This window comes from Leuciscus leuciscus, assembly GCF_965113295.1.
Source record: "Leuciscus leuciscus genome assembly, chromosome: 14".
In the NCBI taxonomy this organism is placed as follows: Eukaryota; Metazoa; Chordata; class Actinopteri; order Cypriniformes; family Leuciscidae; genus Leuciscus; species Leuciscus leuciscus.
This window is the reverse complement of record NC_138738.1, coordinates 17023831-17046945: the sequence shown is the minus strand read 5'-3', so window position 1 is coordinate 17046945 and position 23115 is coordinate 17023831. Positions and strand designations below refer to the sequence as shown.

The following is a 23115-nucleotide window of genomic DNA, read 5'->3' as shown; positions in this document are numbered from 1 at the left end:
AAAAGTGCAAGTGTAAACATCTTACACACACATTATCTGAAGGGTGATCCTCGCTCCGATGCATTAACTCTCTCGATGAATGCTCGATCAACATCAGCATCGTGCAAACAAACAAGCGGATTTCGCCTCAGATCCGCGTCGATTTCGCTTCAAACTTTTGCTTTTTACGCACGTCAATTTTTCTCTGGTCGCGCGAATGGATTCAAAATATTCAAGCGTCCAAATAGACGCGGTAGACGCGAATTTGACACGCTATTCGCGTTTGGTGTGAACGCACAGTAACGTGGTGCTTTTTTAAATGTTTGATTGCGTTCGTTGTGTTGTACGACGCGAGGGAGCTTTAAAGGCTCTGAATTACAGCTTTGCAAACATTGCATTTTGCTGTCTTGCTCTGCGGTGTTTCCAGTGTGAAGTATTTTCACACAGCGGACGTTGTTGGCTAGCCGCAAACTGTGGAATGGATTTCCTGAGCGGGGGCGTGTCTCATAACTCTGTGTCTCATTGAGCCGCGCCTCCGTTCAGGAAATCCATTCCACAGTTTGCAGCCAGCTAGCAGACTCGCCGGCGGGAATCACTTTTGGACTTTGGAGTCATTTCAGCAGACGTTAAAGCGAGCGCAGACATGACTCATGGATATCGGATATCTCAGCAGGTTGGATCGGGAAAATCCGATACGTGAATTACGCTGGTATCGGGTCCCGATACCGATACTGGATCGGATCGGCCCCATCCCTATTTACAATACAGCATTTTACTGATTGATTACATAAGCATTCTTACAGACAAAGAGTAAACTACAAGCAGTTTTCAAATCAACAATTATATATATGAAAAAATGACATTCTGATTGTAAATAGTAATTAATAGTCAAAGGCAACTCAAGGGTGTTGCTGATTCTGGACTCAGGGTCACACTGTAACAGATGGGAACATGCTTGGTATTCAGAATGGATTTATTCTTTGACCTTTAGATTTTAACTCAAAGGAACACACTCTGAGGTGATTTAAGACTTTGGTAGTAAAATGGAGCATGATTTAAACATTCCCTACAGTTTAAGAGCAAATGCTATACAATTCATTTTGTCCATACTGTAATCAGCAGAAAGGTCAAACAAAATGGTCATTTACTGGTTTTGTAACAAAGTTGCTGTGGTTTCAAGCTTTTGGATTGTTTTAGCTAAACAAACTTTGGTCCACTTCAAAATATTAAGGAAATGCCAAATGTGAGCATTAGTGCACTCTTTTGAAATGTATTCAGCAAGGATGCATTAAATTGATCAAAAGTGTGTGTACTGTTGCAAATGATTTCTATTTCAAATAAATGCACTTGTGAACTTTGTATATTCAAAGAACTCTGAAAAATATATATCACGGTTTCCACAAAAATATGAAGCATTAATAATAAACTGTTTTAACACTGATATTAACAGTGTTCTTGAGAACCAAATCAGAATATTATAATGATTTCTGAAGGATTATGTGACACTGAAGATGGAGTAATGATGCTGAAAATTCAGCTTTACCATCACAGGAATAAATTACATTTTAAAATATATTAAAATAGAAAACAGTTCTTTTAAACTATAATAATATTTCACAATATTACTGTTTTACTGTATTTCTGCAATATTAAATGCAGCCTTGGTGAGCATAAGAGAATTCTTTCAAAAAAAAATCTTGCCAACCCCAAACTTTTCAGGGGTAGTGTTAGTGTATATGCAAAAACAAACAAAAAAAGGAAAAGAAAAAAGGATTGGATTTTGTGAACTTTTCATTGTTTCTAATGACTGTTTTGATGTTTATAATCTCTAAAAGCTTAACAAAAACTCCCAAAATTGCACTTACATCATTGAAATGAAAGAAATATACTGACGTATGCAATAAAGTTACTGACTCAATAAATAGTTGTGCTGAATCAATAGATGCCATTACAGAAAAGATTATGATCCCACATAATTTGAAACATGCGTCCATAAACATCTACTGTACACAACCTGACGTAGAGTCTTAATTCATTAATTCAGGATTTTCTTTAACTCTGACCACCCCCACAGGTCTAAGCTTCTTTTCCATTGCTGACCTCTTAACCTCAAATAAATCAAAGCTCAAAGTCTGCAAACAAAAGCTCAGTGGTGAATAGAGGACCAGACAAATCTCCCATCAACACCTTTGGCTTGCCAATCATGTATATATTATCACAAAAAAGTCACATCATCCTGCGACTGCACCCAGCGCCAGTGTGCGTCATACTCCAATTGAACTTTGCCATTCATTTTGCAGCTCTCCAGCTCAACTTTGCCATTCTTATAGGGTTTCACTTTAGGGCTCAGACTCTTCCCCAGCTTCTCAGCGAGACAGGCCCTGGCCGAATCTGTGCTGACCATTTGCTTTACTGATTTGTCCAGGATTCCATTGGTCTTGCTGGGTTGGTATGGTCTCGCTGTCTCAGACGCTTTATTCCAAACCTGAGCTTCTTCTTTAGGGGCATCGGATTTGACTTGTGGAGATCTGGTTACAGATCCAGTGGAACTGCCCATGCCTCCTCCAGTACTTCTGGAGCCATCTGTCCCTATAGGGGCGGCACACAGTTTTGAATCAGTCCCACCAGAGGGGCAGTACTCATCCAGATCATCAGCTAATGTGTCCAGATAACTGCCAATGGAAATGTTGTCCAGCTTGTCATGTGGGTCCTGCAGACTGCTCCAGCTGCCCCTCCAGGAGGTGTCGGGACCCTCCCCTAAGCTGTACTGGCTGCTGGTCAGGCTGCTGCAGCGGCTGGTGAGCGCGCCACGCTCTTCCAGGAGCCATTTCACTGCCTCGATGCCCTCATGCAGTGCTAGCAACTGGTTCAAGATCTTGACATCTGCTGCTCGTAGATGAGCCTGTGTAGAGGAAATACACATGGACATCAAGAGCTTTTTTAACAAACAGAACTTAAATTAAACGAAAGTACCCTTTAAAATAAAGATTATTTATTAGCATCTGTGGGTCCATGAAGAACCTTTAGCATCCACGGAACCTTTCCATTGCACAAAAGGTTCTTTATAGTGTTTATAGTATATATTTGTACTTTTATTGTATACAGACAATACATTAAAAAACACAATACATAATACACATCGCACACATCATAGTTCATATATATATAAATATATATATATAAAAAAAAAATTGCTCTTTAGATTTATTAAAATGCTTAAAAGGGTTCTTTGGGGACCCAAAAATAGTATTTCTATACTAATAAAAGTGATCAGTTGATGTAACTTAAAAAAAGTGAAGAAACCTGTTGCTTTATGTTATTAAGTAAATGTTATTAAGTAAATAAACTCAATACGTAGTTGAAAAAATTAAGTTATGTGGAATTGCCAAGTTCACTTGCTTAATTTTTTTAATTACGCATTAAGTTAATTACTTACTAGTTTTAAGGCAATGGGTTTCCTCACTTTTTTAAGTTAAGTCAACTGATCACTTTTTACAGGCATCGCTACGTAAACACCCTTTTGGAACCTTTATTTTTTTAAAGTGTATAAAGGAATAGTACACCCAAAATTCTGTCATTTCATGTACATTTGCAAATATTAAAATATTGCATGTCAAAAAATAATAATAAAAAATTTAATATGCACGTTAAAATAATGTGAATGAGATTTGATTTGGAAGATGAAAAGATTTATTGGGTCTGTTCTTTAAACAAAGCTATTGAAAGGCTCTAAAAAACATGGGGCCTCATTTATAAAATTGATGCGTAGAAACCTTCCTACATTTTGATCTTACGATCATTTCTCTCAAATGTGCGTACGTGTGATTTAGAGAACAAACATGTGCTTACACCTCTCTTCTAGAACTGCAGTTCTCCGAGTATGTATGAGTCGTACAGGCCACTTTTATGGTGTGTGTTTTTTTTGTCATTTTGTCATATAATAAATGCTCTAAATGAGTTCTTATTAGTGCTTATTGTTGTGTTTAGTCTGGGGTTCATAAGCATGACTGGAGTCCTGTGCTGACTGAGGTCCATTACTGTAAATGCTGTTGAGATTTATAGATCTTCCTGACAGTATCCATTCCTCTAGTGAAGCACTCTTCTCTTCCTAATTCCCACAGCAAATGGGCTAAGCAGTTTTCATCTGACACATCTACACTTGATGGCTAAATAACAGTAAACCTTAGCGTACACATATAATGTATGTATGCTAATGTTTACTTTCCTTTAGACATCAAGAAAAGTAAACAAGTATATATTTCATTTGGCCAAATTAATAAAGAGTAGTGGATGCTATTGGTCTTATATATGACAATAATACATTAGGATTAGATCCTTCCTTCATCATTAGATCTTGCTTTTGGAATGTATTCTCATTTAATGAGGTAAAGCATATCTGTCAAAATGTGAGGGATTCACATTCCTTCAGAAGTATGTTACGAAGCTTCATTTGGCAGCAGTGAAGCATTTTTGTCAGGAAGATGTAATATGATATACAAAGTCCTGAACCCTTCTGACTGACTGAATGGCTCTCCAGGCCATAAAACAGTGCTCATCAAATAGTCAGTGCTTCCTCTGAAAGCCACAGTACTTTAGCTCCCACAATCCCTGACAGATTCTGCCCCTGTCTGCACCCCATCAGCTTAGTCACACAACACTTTAGGTAAACAGTTCACCTAAACATGTAAATTCTGTCATTATTTACTCACCCACATGTCGGTCCTAACCCTTACTTTAATTTCTTTCTTCTGTGGAACACAAAAGACGTCTTCGTCTTACTCACCATTCATTTTTACCACATTTTTCCATTCAGTGAAAGTGAATGATGATTGAGGCCTAACTTCTCCTTTTGTGTGCCACTGAAAAAAGAAAGCTGTTAAACGATTACATTTTCAATTAAAAGGAGGACATCTAAATGCAGATAATGTTCTGAATCCCAATAGACCCAGTTTGAGAAGAGGATGAGGTAAATCAGTTTAAGTGCACCAATCCAGGCCTGTCATAAATGGACAGCATACTCTTATGCTATAGATTCAGCCTGCTGTGTAATTTAAAGGCCATAGTGCACTGCTGACGTCAACCACACTAATTACAGTACAAAAAACCAAAAGAGAACATTTCTGTAAAAGAGCGTGGGATACAAATAGAACAAAAGAGGCAGCGAAGGGGGGGATGGGAAATAGAGCTGAATTTAGAAGGCAAAGATAAACAAGCTTTTTTTTTTTTTTACAGTAAAAGATGTAAATATGTAAAAGACGAGAGAGATTCAGAGAACAGACTGTGACAACTCTGCTCTGGTGTGGGTTGGGTTGGGTTGGGTTGGGTTAACGTCAGCACAGCACCTCAGTCTGAGTTGCTGAGACTAATGAACATCCTCGTAAATATTCTCCCTGCCTCAGCACTGATGTGGTGAGCGCTGATCTGGCTGTGCCCAACTCCAGCCTGTTTGCATATGCACATGGAACTGGCTGAATTAAACATACACATACTATGGGGTTAGATTTTTGTGCTCTTATGCTCACCAAGGATGCATTTAAAAATAAAATAAAAATGAAATACAGTAAAACTGTATTGTGTATTTCATTGTGAAATATTATTACGTGGCCTTAAATAACTCTGATGACTTGAGGCCATAGTATTTTGTTTGTCCAGAAAAGTTCAAATGAAAAAGATAATGTTTAAGGAGTAGTTCACCCCAAAATTAAAATTGTTATACCATATGACTTTATTTCTGTGGAACACAAAAGGAGCAGTTTGGAAGAATTTGACAGGTTTCGTATTCCCTTGCAACTGAACTAGGACTGGCGCTTTCAAGCTACAAAAAGGACACAAAAGCACCATAAAGGTATTATAGGGTACAACGGGGCTAAAGGCGCACCGGGGTAAAAGGCGCATTTGACTTTATTCTCTTTTAAACCATTAGATGGCACAAAAATTCAGCTCAGCACTTTTCTTAACAACCGCTTTTTATGATGCATGTGGAAATTTGGCTGATCCTTGACGCGATCGCGGACAGCAATGCAAAGTTGATTTTGTGCTAATTTGATCTACTATTTGATGTTTTTTAAAATGTTGTAGATTTATGTAGCAAACATCAAATGAAAATTGATGTCTACATTTTGAGACAAAGGTCTTGTTAATGATTTTTTTTGTTCAAGGTAAATAAAGCATAATTTTTCCAATTACTGAATATGTAAAAGTATGGTCTTTGCAGTAAAAAAAAAAAAGTTTTTAATACCCAATCATACACTGTGGAAGTAGTGAAAAGCACATTTTTCTTAGGGTGTGCCTTTAGCCCCATTGTACCCTACAAGTTTTCAAATTATCTTCGAAAGCCAAAATAATAGGACTTTATGAGAAACCGACCAAAATGTTATGTAGTTATTCAAAGATTTTCATCCTTTTTACATCTTGAAAGCTCGCCATTCATTGTAACGTCTTGGTTACTGATGTCTAACCCTTGTTCCCTGATGGAGGGACCGGAGACATTATGTCCCCCCTACCACAACCCTGAACCACCGCTGAATAGCCGGGGCATATACTGTACTCGTATGTACAGGGGAGTGGCTTGGCATGCAAATTCCACTCGCCAATTCCATTGGCAGTTTTTCTAAAACTCAGAGGTGATTGGGGCTCCCAAGCGAGACCCCATTTGTCAGTCGATATAATATTGTAGTGACTGACAGATGGGGAACTGCACGTAAAAGAGCAAAAACTATTATTCTTCAAAATGTACCTTCCACAAATAAAGAAAGCCATATGGGTTTGGAACAAGTAAATAATTAATGACCCAATTGTCAGACAGATTTCTGGGTGAACTATACCTTTAAATAGACCGTATAAAATGCTAAAGAAATTAAAATACTGTCATTGTAACCTAATGCACTACAGTGTGGTTGCTGCAGTCATCTTATGTAGCTTCCACATGGAGCCACACACGGACCCACAGACTCTCCTTAGGGAGAACATTCCACAGTGTCTGAGGCTCACACTGGAGATTCTCACAGCCAGAAGAATTCCACTTCCCCACTCCTTAAAACCATAGCTCATACGTCTTGTGTTTTAATCCCTGGAATTCTGGAGAGCTCATTTTCCATGCTGTGGTGTCCTGCTCAGTTAAGTATCACACGTAGCTCTCTCCGTGTGTGTTAAAAGGACTTTATTTTTACTCAGTGGCAGAGTAACAATAAGCACAATAATAAATAAAGATATTTTACTATAATGCATATTTTCTTGATCATGGCTCAATGACTTTAGAAATAAGTCCTTCAGAGATGAGGAGGCTTTCAAGCATGTACTTAGGTATGTGAAGAACATTGACTTTGCCATTTTTGGCCATGCCATTGTGAAATACTGTAGTAAATATATCTGCTACATAAAAAAAAAAAAAAAATTCTAAAGTAGAAATTATCTTTAAAATATTTTACACACAAGTTTGCATGTTTTCAAACTTGCCGCATCATGCAGTTTGCTTTGTTAAATGGCAATTACAACATACAGTAGTATAGTATAAGGTATGAAATATACAAGTCACATGGACTATTATGGTGCTTGTCTGTTATTCTTGGAATTTCACATTCAGGGTCAAAAATGAAACGGCAGGGGACAAAACCCCCAGATATTAGTGTTTTTGATAGTAATTTATTATTCCATTGAAGTTCTGGGTTTAGTGCCTATATGTAGACACCATAGTGACCTTTAGTTGTCAGAGAGTTGTATTTGCTGTCTCAAAGGCGAGTGATTTTTTCTACTAAGTGGTTTTGGATGATAAAAACTGAAGTCAGAAACTAAAGTCAGTTGTTTAAACACTGATTGTGAAGAAAACACTCCCAATACCTGCAAAACTGCAAATCTGCCATTACAGAGAAGAGCTGTATAATCAAACTTATAGTGACAGCCAATTATTTAAAAAATAACAGAATGTTTATTATATTTTGCTCATTATTTAAAGTATATTTAAATATTAATATATAATTATTTAATAATAAATTGATATGATATAAATAGCCACATAATTGTCCAGATTTAGAATTATAATAGTTAATGGATTCAATCAAAGTATTTGAGATACAGTAAATGTGTTTCTTCATTAAAAATACTAAAATAATTTACTTATGGGGTGAGTCAAATACATTTCAGATGCTACCGTTCAAAGGTTTGGGGTCTGTAAGAAATCTCTTATGCTCATCTGCATTTATTTAAACGCAAATACAATAAATAAAGTAAAATTGTGAAATATTTTTACAATTTAAAATAACTGTATTCCATTTTAAAGGGACAGTTCACCCAAAAATGCATTCCGTTTCATTTTGAATATATTTCGTTTTTCTTTTGAACACAAAAGAAAATATTTGAAAGAATGTTGGTAATCAAAACGTTGACGGTAGCCATGGACTTCGAAAGTGTTTTTTTTCTTTCTCTCTACTAAGGAAGTCAATGGCTACCGTCAACTGGGTGCCGTCAACTTCTTACCAACATTCTTTAAAATATATATTTTTTGTGTTCACTAAAAGAAAGAAGCTCATACAGGTTTGGAACAACATAGGGGTGAGTAAATAATGACAACGTTTTCATTTTTGGGTTAACTATCCCTTTAATGTATTAAAAAACTATTTATTCCTGTGATGGTAAAGTAGCATCATTAATTTTCAGTATTTTCAGCATCATTACTCCAGTCTTCAGTGTCACATGATCCTTTAGAGATTATTATCAATGTCAGAGAGGGTGTGCTGCTTAATATTTTTGTGACATTTATCAAAAATCTAAATCTTTTGTAACATTATACATGTGTTTACTGTCACTTTTGATCAATTTAATGCATTCTTGCTGAATAAAATTAAAAATACTTTTTTGAGCGGTAGAGCGTAATGAGACAGCAAAATATTTCAGAGGCATCACAGTTTACACTCTTTCTGAACTCATTTAACTGCAGCTGTCTTTTGCTCCTCCTGACACACTGCAGCTCTGACAGGATTGACAGCATCTCTTATATTCCAATACATCACCGCTGTCTCTCATCTAGCACGACACGTGCACTCCATCTCTCTGCATTCCTTCCTTACCTCTACGTCCTCCCACTCTCCCTTTCAACCTTACTGCTTCTCTCTTCCTCCCTCCCTCATTTCCTCTCTCCTCTCGTTCTATCAGACTGGAAGAGTCATCTCCCTTTCCTCCATCTGTCAGCACACCTTCCCCCTGTGTTTCCCATCTGTGTGTCAGACAGGGAGAGAGAGTTGCTGAAAGTCATTGAGGACACCCCTCTCTCGCTCCTTCTTCACGCAGATCACAGACATAAGTAACAAGCTGTTTGATTTCACACTTAATTCAACTGTTTTAAGGTCAAATGTGATGACTGATTTTATCATAGTAATGATTTTACAAAAAAAAATGTCTGCACTGTCTTACATCATACTGGGGGGTGTGTGTGAATGAATGGTGTGTGTGTGTGTGTGTACCTGATATTCCCTACATTATGGGGACCAAATGGATAGTTATACCAATCAATTTTGACCGAATGGTCATTTTTTTGTCCCCATGGGGAAAACAGCTTATAAATCATACTAAATTAAGTGTTTTGAAATTCTAAAAATGCAGAAATGTTTCTGTGATGGGTGGGTTTAGGGGTACACTAACCGTGTAGGGGGGTAGATTATACAGTTTGCACTGTATACAAATTATTACATCTATGGGACATCCCCATAAAACATGGAAACCAATGTGTGTGTACGTGTGTGTGTCAATAGACCACAGCAGTCCGGGTGACCATGTCACAGTGTGAGGTAAAGTTCAAAGTTCTTGCTGTATCTCATGACTATTTGGGAACAGTGTAAAATGGCATCAGGGGAACAGTAAAACTCTACATCAATTCCTAGACCCCATCATGGGATCATTTTATGAATTTAGTTCTAATTAATTAATTACGAATTAAACAGCTCGTAAACATTCTTTATCGTTAGAACAAATTTAAATAACCTGTTAAACATGAAAGTATTAAGCAATCTCTTTAAAATTTTGTCAAGGCTTCTAGGGTTCTATCTGTCTATCGATCTATCTATATATATATTATAGATAGATATATAAAAGTATATATATATATATATATATATATATATATATATATATATATATATATATATATATATGTATGTATGTATGTATGTATGTATTTTCATTTTCGTATAAAGACCCATGTATAAGATTAGACAAAAATATTAGGCATGGTTGGTTTTTATTTCTAACTGTTAAATAAACAGGGCTGTCAATTGAATAAATACACTACTGTTCAAAAGTTTGGGTTTAATCAATTGTTCACTGTAAAAAAATTCTATCCTCTCCAAGTAAAAATTTTCTAGTGACTGATCACATCTAAATTTTTAAATTGGCCCAAGTGCAATTCTTGTTGCAATAGTCTGTTAACATTGGCTCAATGAGAAAAAATACGTCAGACTAATTGAAAAATTTAGATGTTATCAGTCACTAGAAATGTTTGACTTGGGGATGTAATTTTTTTTTACAGTGTTTAATGTTTTTGAAAGAAGCATTAATTACCCGTAGCAGATCTATACAGGTGGAGCTGGGGAAGGTGGAGGGTTTCTGAAAGCACAGTGCACTACTGCAGAAAATGCTGACCAAGTATTAGAAGGTAGAGCAGCGAGCTCATTGGCTACTGATACAGAAGGCCCTAGATAATAATGTGATTGCTAGCAGACTGAGTTAGGGATCTATATCAGTCTGCAACCTATCAGCATCTAGTGTTTCATGACAGAACTTTGTATGTCTAGATGTTCTACACAAAGAGTACAATTACTTTTGTACAATTACTTTTTTTATAATTAATACAAAATAAATACATAATTGCACAAGACACATTCACCTTTTTATGCGGAAAACCACTGACTGTTAAGATGTCTTAATCACAGAGGTATCCGCAATGATCATCATGATGGCAAATTAATAACACTGACTTCCAAAAATCTGAAATGCAACTGGCAGTAGCATAATCCATGACAGCTTTGGGGCCTTTTACAAAGTCTCCCACTCAGTAAAGAGCACCATAGCAACAACATCAGGGTCCATTTGCTTAATGGCTCTGCATTCCACTGGGGAACAAGCTCATTTCCCTAACTACAACAATTCTTTATACAACCAAGTGTGCCTATAGCCCAAGAGCTTGAAGTTACAGTATGAAGCATGAACATTAAAAACAGCAGCAAATCTTCTACCACAACACAAGCAAGTCCTTCACTTCAACATCATCACAGATATGCGGTTGCAAACAATACATCTGCTCATTAAAAACACCATTGTCTAGTATGACAGTTTTAGGGTCATGTTTCAGTGCTCAATTTACTGTTTGGCAATGCTGTGAGAAATGATTTTGCTTCTGGTTGATTTGGTTTGTGGAATGTGGGTTGGGACCCTTCAAAATGAGAAAACAACAACAACATGCTGCAGGCTTCTTCTTGGGAGTTGTGTTATGAAAAGATACAATCATAGTCAGTATATAAGAGATTTACACTGGAATTTTGATATGGATATTGGATATATTGGATATGTGACAAACCCAGAAAAAAAGGGAATCTGGGAAGCCAGAGGCTTTATGTTTCATAAAGAAGAGAAAATAAATTCACCTCTTTAAGTTGCACATCTGCTATGAGTGTCATCCACATACATTTATAAAACTTGCACATGCATTATACACATTCATCTGACTGTTGTCACGCTCTCCATTCATTTTATAGTCATTTTTTTCTGAATTCTTAAGATGAAGAGTACAAAAGAGAGGGCTACATTATCAAATAATAGTTTATAAATCAATAACCATAAGAATAGTTTTGATTTAAATAACTAAAACTAGTTCATTGGAATATACTTGTAGATCTTACCATCTCCATTTTAAGTTTTCGGATCTTCTCATCCAGTCCTTTCTTCTCCGTCTCATTATTGTCTGTCTGATGATGAGAGGTCATTTTGTGCTCCTCTCTCATCCACTTCAGGAGACCCTCTGGGGTCTTTCTCCCCACTTTTAACTCCAGATCCTTTAAATCTGGGACTGATTCACAGGTATTGCTCTCCTCCATGATTATACAAAGGATCTACTTAAAAGAAAAGAGGAAAATGGGAAATAGGCTATTGCTAGAATATTGTTCTGGAAAAAAAAAATGCAGCTCCTTAAGTTTTGATTTAAACCCCACTGATATAGACAGTATTATGCATAAAAACATTATGCAATACCCTGTGATTATTTGTAAACATATGACAGTCATTATATTATTGGTGTAATCCGCTATATGCCTTTAAAAAAACACGCCACAAGCGTCAACTGAGCTAAATGCATCATCATACGTGAGAGTGACATACCTGATTAATATTCTAAACATTCACACGACTGTTTTCTTTTCCAAACGCAGCCTATATGATCTCCTTCAGTGGGAAAGACAGACCACCTGAGCATGATGCGAGTCTCTCTGAAGATTCGTCGTTTAAATGTATCCGATCTGCTTGCTGTTCAAATTCCTCGGTTGTGCTGATGATGCCATGCCTGTGCTGAGGTAAACTGTGTATGTGATGCTCGGGAGATGAAGTCAGGGTTGGACAGAAGCTCTCTTACAAACTGGATGTCTGTCCTGATGTTGCTTGAATCACTCGGTTAGACTGAATTCCACCTGCATGACAGCGAGCGGAGCGCAGAAGTTCACTGCCGTAAATAATGGACTAAACGCGACCGTAAATTCACTCCCACAAGTTAAATTGGAAATAGCAGGCCTGCTTTATACAACAAAGTCCATGTGATACCTAATACCTATATATCAGATGTTATTTTTAATTAACCCATGAAGGAAATCCCAGATAGCAAAATGTGTAGCAATGATGAGGCCCAGAGGTGTTCCAGACAAATTTTGCAATCTGGGAATGGACTCTTTTCACAGACTGTGATGACACGTTTTAACGGTCATCAGCATCGTAAATCCTAACGCTGCCGTGAGGGTGTTTTTAATATACAACGGCTGCGGGAGTGAGGGTAAAATTTAAATCTTTCTCTCTTCTGACTGCCGTTATCAATCTCTCTCTTTTCCCCTCCTCTTTTTGAAAGTTGTGAAAACACTATTGTGGTTTTTCTTTTGCTATTTGAGCAAATGGGAACACAAAAAATATATATATTCAATATAGTCTCTCTCATTCATCGCTAGAAGTTTACCCAATGACGACTTCCGCTTCTGAGAAACCCGGAAATGTGAAAAGGGTCAATTAAGAGACTGAACTGTCCCATTCTTAAACAAAGAAAGGAAAAACTAACTTGTGCCAAGCAGCATAGATCTACATTAAATAATATAGGCTATACGCAGAATGATTATTTTGACGAGATGCTGTTCAGACTGGACCTGTTGAATATCAAGCACTGTCTGCTAAACACACCTCAGACTGACAATGTTTCCACTAAAATCCTATTCGTAATCTTGCCAACTGTAAGTCAGCACAGTAAATGGTGAGTTGACACTGTATTTCCATTCCAGTGAAAAAAGTTGTGGTCTGTAACCGCATATTAGCCTACCACATGGCTGATATTCTTGGTTTGTTTTGTAGTTGCATATAGAAAGAAAATAGGCCTAACGATTTATAGACAAGAAGTATGAGTCCTTATTCTGTCTTGTGTCATACTATAATGTTCTCTTGGGGCCAGGAGCTTGGTCAAGATGACATCATTAAACATCTGCTGGCTGCACGATGAGGATCTCCCCTCTGTTATAGTCATTAGGGACGAAAACAGAACAGGAACGTGAGGAGAATAACCTCACACACACAACAGACCCATATTTCCAGTCTGAGGTAACCATTAAAATGTCACTGTTCATCCATGTACTTTAAAATGGGAGCATAATATATAGAATTGACTGCACTTTGAGGTAGGCTACTCATGAGATCAACCTTTTGCCAGCCAGATAGTTTATGGAAATATAAAAAATATATAAAAATAAGATCTATATGCATATAAATTTCTAATATACTTATAGGCTATCACTTTGATTGTGTGTAGTGACTTTGAAGATAATTTTCACTGTGATGATGAGCAACACTGATCATTTTTTTCCCCCAGCCTGCCACTTCATGTCTTGATTACTTGAATGACACTAAAGATTCCTGTGTACTGCTGTCTCTTTGCAGGCATGTACTTTATATTTAGTGAAAGGATTCATTCTAGTGGTCATAATGGAAATTGCACCTATTCAAATATTATTTTTTTTTATGTAGAATTGTGTTGCTTGAAAAGATCAAGAAAATTGTTTTGTATAACTGTAATATTTTAGAAGATATATAAATGATTTTAAAAGGCATATTTTACCCAAGGTGTCATATTAATAAATACATCTTTAATTGAAAGTATATCAATAACTTAATACACAGTTTATGTTTGTCATTAAATAAAGATTGTCCCATCAGACTTTGAAGTATTTATTGATAATGGAATATTTATACAGTAATTAATATGGCACCACTCCTGGTCCCCATTTATTTTCATAATATGGAAAAGAGCAGCTCAGCCATTCTGCTGAACTTTTTTTTTATGTTCAAAGAAGAAAGAAAGAAAGAAAGAAAGAAAGAAAGAAAGAAAGAAAGAAAGAAAGAAAGAAAGAAAGAAAGAAAGAAAGAAAGGCATAGGCCTACACGTTTAGAACAACAAAAGGGTGAGTAAATTATTATCATTGTTGTAGTCTTTGGACCTTAAACCTGTAGTCTTTAGACATTAAAGGGATAGTTCACCAAAAATTTAAATTCTGTCATCATTTACTCACCCTCAAGTTGTTCACTCAAACACAGACCAGGAAGTTGTGAATTAACAATAGCTTTTGCACACACTTTTGCCTTTTGTTATCGTACACGGAGAGGAATGTTTTACATTTCTATCATATCTGGCAGCATTTAAAATGGTGTTCTTTCTGCCACCATGTTTTGCTGATTCATGGTAAAAGACAATCCCTACATGACATGACACCATGGTATGTCACTCAAATTCAGAAAGCAGGACTCATTCTTTACACAGTTACTGAAGCAAACGCCCATGTTTTCATTTGAAATGAACACAGTTAATGTAAAAACTGCAATGTTGGGGCGGAGAAACCTGTTAAAGGAAGCAAGAAAGCACATGTTCCACAACTTTCCTTACTCATGTCTCATTTCTCCTCCTCTTTAAACCTGTATTTCCTGTCCCACTAATAAGTTGCTAAGTCTGTCTTAGCCAGGCATCGTCAGTACGTGTGTGGGAGACAATGGAGGACAGCACAGAAGAGGACATTGAGTCTCTGATTGAGGGGATGGCCTACATCCCTGGCCACTTTCATTTGGATCTGAATCTGAATGGTGAACCTAATGGACCAGCCACACTTCGGCACCGAGAAACCCAGCTCAAGTGTGAGAGCCTCAGGGCTGAGCTCGAAGCTGAGACGGGACGACTACAGTATGCTGTGCGCAATATTCTGGGCCTGCTGGCCTTTCATATGGATGAACTGGAGACGGCAGAAGAGGCCTTTCACAGCATCTGCCAGGAGGATCCAGAAAACCTCAACGCCTGGGCCAACCTGGGTTACGTATACGAACGCCTGGGTCGAGAGCTGGAAGAGGGGGAGTGCATGGAGCGTGTGGCTGCCCTCATGGGGCAAGAGATGGGGGAGAACCAGGCAGACTGCAGGCTCAGGGTGGCACGATGCTTGGCTGAACAGGCGTATGTACATCCTCATGACGTGGAGCTGGAGAGGGACGAAGATTTACGGGAGAGACTGACAGCTGCGCTTATGCTATACAACCGTGCACTAGATTACGGAGAGGAACTGGTGAGCACATTACAGTTTCAAGGAAACGTAGATATGTAGGAGAGTCAATATTTTATATATATATATATATATATATATATATATATATATATATATATATATATATAAAAAAAAGAATTATTAAATGTAAACATTTTTGAGATAACTTAAATATCCAACTTAGTTACCTAAACTAAAGTTAACTAAACTTAATATTTTAAGTCAAGCATGAAACACATACTTCTTTAAGTTGAAACAACACATTATTTCTTATTCTAATGTTGAATTTTAAGTTGTGTTAAATAATCACAGCAGTCATTTTTTACAGTGTACATACATTGAGTTTTTAGGGAGTCCCACCACATGATATTTTATAACTAAACTTGGCAAAAAATTGGCCCCATCTGATATTTTAAGAGACTTACTGACTTTGACAAACAGTCATGAGGGTTATGAGGCATTTTTTAAACTGGGGTTTTTTCTTAATGCTGTTTCTTATGATTCGTCATGATGTTATGACATTTTTGACATTTTTACTTAATGCCCCTTCCAAAAATATCGCAATGAATTTTGATTTAGAAATTAAAAACTTACTCATCATAGAAGAGATGTGTACAAGCAATTGTATGTAAATTGCATTTTTTATGTATTTTTGAAAGAATTGTTAGATATAGATAAACAAATATTTGTCATGTCATTGAGCCAAGAAATATTTCATATCACTTTAGAAAAAAAAAATCCATAGAAAAATTGGAAAAGTTACTGGTAATGTTCTGCCAGTTAACCCAAAACAAAACACAATACAGTGCACAGTTCAGAATACAATGACAACACCTGTGAGAAATCAGTGCGGGAATGAACACAGTACATTGAGTGTTTTAGAGTGTAACATTGTTGTTTTGTTTCTTACAGATCCCAATAGAGGAAAAAAGAAGTTGGTATTTCAAAATGGCAACAATTTACATAAGGTATTTACATAAGTATTTTCCGACACCTACCTGTTTAACTTCATTTTTAACACACCATCCAACATCTGACTGCACATCTAAGCATTTGAGTCAGCTTAGACATTCCTAATCATGAACTTAAACATTAATAGGCTGATCTCAACCTTTGTTTGTTTGTTTTAATAGGTTAGATGGAATTGTGAGGGATTCAAACGACATTGACCTAACAAGACTGACCTATTTTAACAAGGGCCTCAAATTTCTCACAGAGACTCTACAATCTGACAACACACATCTCAAAGGTAATTTTCATGCATTATACATGAAGATTGGATTTATTGGTTACACTGATGATACCATTAATCAGGTACAGATTATGGTCCTCAGAGTTGTGAGATGTAATGTCCAGATAATGCATTTGCAAATATTAGAAATGAAGTTACAAATGTGATTTATAAAGTTGCAATAAAGTTGCAATAATAAGTATTTAGCAAATGGCATGCAGAAAAAAATTGAAATTGTGGCCATGAATTATTAATTCATTTCCACGACTTCGACGAATGGCTACATTTTATCAATTAGTTCCCCTTGTTTTAGATAAATCATGGTCAAGTTGTACTAATTTGTTCCCTAACTTGAATTTAGTTGAACTAAAACTGCAATAAGGTGTTCAGGAGGCAGGGGCCAAGAACAGAGAAAATTCCCTGTTTTTTTTCTTCTTTTTTTTTTCTATTTCACATTGACAGTACTCACTGGCACACGTTCATGTGCTTTTTGTCTGTCTATGACATTTTTGCATTTACTTCACTCTCACCTTGAGGGCCCTGACAACCGGGCCAAAGATTGGCCCAATCCATTATCCACCCCTACATAAAAGGAGAAGTAAGAGGTTTCACAGACCAGCCTTTCTAGTTTTATGTTGCCACATGTCACGCTTGGCATTTTATGACTTCATATCAGCGTTCCTGAGCAGATCTCAGATGTCAAGAAATCATTAAGACAATGTCTTTATATCTCTCTTTACTCTCTAGCCATGGCCTGGTGTTATGTTGGTCTCATGCTGGAGCGGACGGAGGAGTTCTCCACTGTGCCAATGTCAGTCCATGACTGTGGTTTCTCTGGATCTGACCCTTTGACGTGTTATGGATCGGTAAGGATGTCAGCCTTGGAAAAATTTAGAATGTTTATTGTAGTCAAGCTAATCATATTTCAGTCTTGAAGTTATTTGCACACATTTTCTCTGTATCCACAACATGTCCCATGACGTGTAACTTTGTTGTTTCTTGACACAGGTGTTAGAAAGATGAGTTTAGGCTTGTTTGGTTACATAAGCTGATAAACTGAAAAGCTTATAATACTTTGACTATGTGAGTAATAATGCAGTGTAAAGGCTCTAAATAATTCGATTTGTTCTCACTTCTGATTTTCACAGGCCATTAAGCTTGCCACAGAGGATGCATTCATACTCAACAGGCTAACGGACGTGTTCTTCCTGTCAGGCAAACTGGAGATGGCCATAGGTATCTGTAACATGGCACTGAGTGTCCTGCCTGATGCAGAACTCAACTGGCAGGCGTACTGTACACGTGCCAAGGTAAGAGAAATATTACCTCCCCACACACTTTAGACACACTTTATATTCTGTCTTTATACTGTACGTACAGGGTCAACAGTGTAATTATAGATGTAGTTACAGAACTTAATTACAGCTGGAATTAAAGGTATTTTTAAAATATAAGTACAATGTAAAAACATAAATGTAAATGAAAAGAGCATTATATCAAATTATTTTAAAGTTAGTAGGTAAAGACACAAGTGGGACCAGGTTCTTTTTTGCCTACCTTTAATTGGTTTCAAGTCATTGTTGTGAATGAGATGAGTTTCCCTCAAGTTCACGCCAGGAGTTTTAGCCTTTCATCGGTAGCACAAGCCCCAACCAAAAAAAGTGTCCCCCCATTTATTTATTTTTTGGATATATTGATTAGAAATTGTCTTTACAAGTTTTGTTTCATACAATGGATAAGGTAACTATTACCTCGTCTAGCACTCATAGATAAATATTTCCTCATCCAGTGTTTTCTGTCATCTAAAGTATTCTGTTACGGTGTGAGAATCTGCTGCATATGATTCAGTGTGTGAGTGAACTCTGAATCAAACTGAATCCTGAGTCCTTTTTGCAAACTCATTTGACCCTTTCACCAGTGATTCGATTCGTTACTGAGGCTTGTAACAATTAACAACCAGAAAACTGCCAAATACTTCTCTTAATTTTGAACAATATTAATTGTATTATCTAAAACAAACCTCTGCCTTTTTTAAGATTTTGCTTAAAATGACTAAGGTGTACAAATACTTGTTGGGGCCACTGTATGTGATGTATTTGTGTTCAGGTGTTTACCTCTTTTTTTTCCTCTCTGTCTAATATTTCTCTGATAGTTTTAATGCACCTCAAAATATGTATTCTTTGCCCTTTTTTACCTTTTCTCCAGCTTAGTGTCACCACTTATGCAAAGGATCTTGATAAAGCGAAGTGTGGCCAAGGTGGAATCCCTGACCGTCAGATTCTAAAAGAAGCTCGTGCTGACCTGGAACGTGTTTTGGCTGTCCGACCCTGTTTGAGGACTCATTTGGAGATGGGTCAGGTAGTTATGAGAACACAAGATAGCGGTCACAAGTTTGGAGTAATTATTTGATTTTTTTTTTATGTTTTAGAAAGAAAACTCTTATGCTAACCAAGGCTGCATGTATTTGATGAAAAATACAGTAAAAACTGTAATATTGTGAAATATTATCACAATTTATAATAACCGTTCTATTTGAATATACTATAATTCCTTTGATGGTAAAGCTGAATTTTCAGCATCATTACTCTAGTCTTCAGTGTCACATGATCCTTCAGAAATCATTTTAATATGCTGATTTGGTGCTCAAAAAACATTTCTTATAATCAATGTTGAAAATGCTGTTTAATATTTTTGTGAAAACCTTTGGTAACAGTTTATTTTATTGTGTCCTCATGTTACATGTAGTTACTGTAGTAATAACTATAAATTATGTATTACATTAATATATCCCTAAACCCTAATCTTAGTTACACGGACACCTTAAAATAAAGTGTAACCAAACCTTTTTTTCTCAGGATTCATTGATGAATAGAAAGACATTTTTTGAAATACAAATCTTTTGTAACATTATAAATGTCTTTACTGTCACTTTTGATCAATTTATAATAATAATAAATGTTTCTTGAGCAGCAAATCAGAATATTAGAATGATTTCTGAAGGATCATGTGACAATTAAAAATATCTGTTCAATTTGAATATACTTTAAATGTAATTTTCAGCAGCCATTACTCAAGTCTTAGTAATGGCTCCTGAAAATTCAGCTTTGCCATCACAGGAATAATAAAATATATTCAAATAGAAAACAGTTACTTTAAATTGTAGCAATATTTCACAATATTGTGTTTTTTACAGAATTTTTCATAAAATAAATGAAGCCTTGGTGAGCATAAGAGACTTCTTTCAAAAACATCTTAATTATTCCAAACTTTTGACCGGTAGAGTAGTTACTAATATAGTTACTATGCCGTTTAAGAGCATAATATCCATCTCTCCACTTCTCTCAGGTTTACTACTACATGGGTGTTGACGCCCTACAGGAGAGCCTGTTGGTTGATGAGATGGCGATAAACCAGGCCCTGGTTAGTCTAGCTAAAGCTCTGCAGTGTCCTCTCGGCTCTACAATCTCTAAACTACAGCTCCTGCGGGGTCGCTGCCTGCTGCTGAAAGGAGAGGAGCAGAACGCCATCGACTGTTTCAGGAAAGCGCTTGAACTGGAACCCCCTAGAGTCCAAAACACGATGGTCCTGCGCTGCCTGCTACAGGCTATTCTTGTGAGCTTCACCCAATGCGGGAGAGACACAGATCACACTATAATCCAATTAGAAGAATGTTTAAAGGAGGCGGAAGAGCGATATGGAATAGACGTTGTTCAGACTGAGTTAAAAGCACTATGCCGAGCACATACGGATGAGGTGACGGAACTCTCAAAAGATCTGATCAGGAAAGGAAGGTTGGAAGTGGTTAGAAAGTTGCTGAGGAGCGTACAGCCACAAGGGAAAAAGTTTGCACTGGGCAGGTCCATTTCTATTTGAAAGGAGCAATGGGAAGGTGACTCCAGATAATGTCCATGAGTTTTGCATGTTAAGACAGTAATTAACAATAATGCAGCTAACTATTTCAAACTTGAGGTATTCACTTCTGTTAAAGCTGAGAGATGGACAAGGGAAATGTATTGTAAAATCCTAAATGTATTACTATGGTGTTAAATATCAAAAAGTCACGTTGGAATGTTGTCTTTTGGCTACGCTTTCCTCCAGCACATGCCACGAAGAGCCAGTTTGACTAGAAATAAGTGTTTTAACAATGTACTATGGGGTTCAGAAGCCTGCAAGTGAAGTCACATTAGCAAAAAGCATATGAAAAAAACAATTGTCCCATTGTCAATAGCGTTGGGATTTATGAAGCAGAGCTTACACAGAAGTCACTTTCAAACCATGCGGCTTTCTGTTGGTCAAATTCACGTTTAACTTGAACATGAGCAGAAGGACATTTTCAAAACTCCCAATCACATGGATTCCTATTGGAATGACTGGATTCTGGCCACAAAATTTCACTGAGCAATGGTAAATGTGACCACACCTTGAGACCACATTCAAAATCTGTAAAGAAAAAGTTCTAGGAAACCTCATGATTAAAATATTTAATAAATACTGCACTATTTCTGGGTCACTAATAAATAAGCAAATTTGTGAAATTGATGTGCACCTCTTAGGAACATTCTCGAACCATGCTGGATAACATGATCAAGTTAGTTTTACACAGATTTATGGTTCATGTTGGCTTGAGTACAGCTGTTTTTAAAGCAAAAGAAGATTACAAATGGTTTCATTTAAATTATGTTGATTATATCATTTGTAACAAAAATGTCATATTAAAAAAAAAATCCTAAAAGCATTTGGTCTGTCTTCTGGACACACTGTACAACCCCTGGCAATCACAGATATGACACAAAAAAAGTTTTGTTCAATACCGTAACTTCAGGAAACATACCTCAAGCAAATTCAATTAAAGTTTTTGGTTACTCACTATTAACTAGTTGCTTTTTAGCATGCATATCATTAGGATATTGGCTATTTCTAAATACTTATAAAGCACATTAATGCCTTATTCTGCATGACCATATTCTATATCCCTTAATCCTACCCAATACTTAAACGTAACAACTACCTATTAATTGCTGCTTAGTAATTAGGAGTTTATAGAGGCAAAAGTCATAATTAATAGTTAGTTAATACTGAGAATTGGACCCAAATCCAGTGTAACCATTTTTATTTTATCAATGGCATGTTTTCCCCCCACATCAATTAGAAGAATAGTATGGAATCACTTCCATACTTCCACAGGAAAAAATGATGGAATCATCTTTTAATTTGGATTTCTGCTTACACAACAAGCTGTTGGAAACATGGCTCTAATGAACAATGGAAAGGATTATAAAACCTCAATAAGGAATTTCAACACAGAATGTGGCCAAAGTAGTTGGTTGTTCTCAGTCAGCTGTATCTAAAATGTGGTGCAAGTAAACTAAATGGAAAGGTTATAAAAGGAAAACACACGGGCAGCACAAGGAAGATGTCAAAGCATCAGGATTGAAAATTCAAAGCAGTACGCCTTGAAAATAGAAAAGGCACGACAAAACAACTGAAAAACAAATGGAAGGAAATGGGAGTCAATATTTGTGACAACTGTAAGAAAACTGGCTCAATGAAATGGGATTTACATATTGACAAACCAAACAAAACCATAAAACCACTTTACAAAAGAAAACAAGATTACAGTAAGCTAAAGAAAAGCAATAATGGAATTTGAATGATTGAATAAAAGTGATATTCGGTGATGAATCGCAAATCTGCATTGGCCAAGGAGATGATGCTGGAATTTTTGTTTGGTGCCATTCTAATGAAACACAATGACGACTGCCTGAAGAAAACAATCAAATTTCGCAACTCATTTATGATATGGGGTTGCACAATGGGTAAAGGACCAGGGGAGATGTCCAGGATGATAAGTCCACACCTCAAAGAATGCAGGCTGTCATAAAAGCTAGAGGAGGAGCAATAACATTGTTTTTTGTTACAATACAATACAATTTTATTTGTATAGCATGTTTAAAAACAACTGGTGTTGACCAAAGTGCTTTACAAGGCCAAGAAGACAAACAATCAGATAATCAGAAAGCATAAAAAATTAAATAAAATTGAAGATATATTAAAAGCTATTGGAAAAAAAAAAAATTTCAAATTTGATTTAAAAATTGA

General features: G+C 36.5%; 2 protein-coding genes across 3 annotated transcripts; one reads left to right on the top strand and one right to left on the bottom strand.

The window, feature by feature from the left end:
* Positions 1 to 1719: 1719 nt before the first annotated feature.
* On the bottom strand, positions 1720 to 12933 carry lurap1 (leucine rich adaptor protein 1). 2 transcript variants are annotated; one of them, XM_082189538.1, is made up of 3 exons: positions 12340 to 12933; positions 11865 to 12077; positions 1720 to 2881 (listed from the first exon to the last, which is right to left on the bottom strand). In XM_082189538.1, exons 2-3 carry the CDS (start codon positions 12057 to 12059, stop codon positions 2195 to 2197), a joined length of 882 nt encoding a protein of 293 aa, XP_082045664.1. In that variant the 5' UTR covers positions 12060 to 12077; positions 12340 to 12933; the 3' UTR covers positions 1720 to 2194. The 2 variants fall into 2 exon arrangements, with proteins under 2 accessions (XP_082045664.1, XP_082045663.1); XM_082189537.1 differs by having other exon boundaries at positions 11865 to 12074; positions 12340 to 12928.
* A 2250-nt stretch (positions 12934 to 15183) lies between these two features.
* ttc22 (tetratricopeptide repeat domain 22) lies at positions 15184 to 21751 on the top strand. The gene is made up of 7 exons (XM_082190031.1): positions 15184 to 15806; positions 16698 to 16753; positions 16919 to 17034; positions 17764 to 17882; positions 18165 to 18326; positions 19222 to 19374; positions 20362 to 21751. The coding sequence occupies exons 1-7, from the start codon at positions 15246 to 15248 to the stop codon at positions 20887 to 20889; spliced, it is 1695 nt and encodes a 564-aa protein (XP_082046157.1). The 5' UTR covers positions 15184 to 15245; the 3' UTR covers positions 20890 to 21751.
* The last annotated feature ends 1364 nt before the right edge of the window (positions 21752 to 23115 follow it).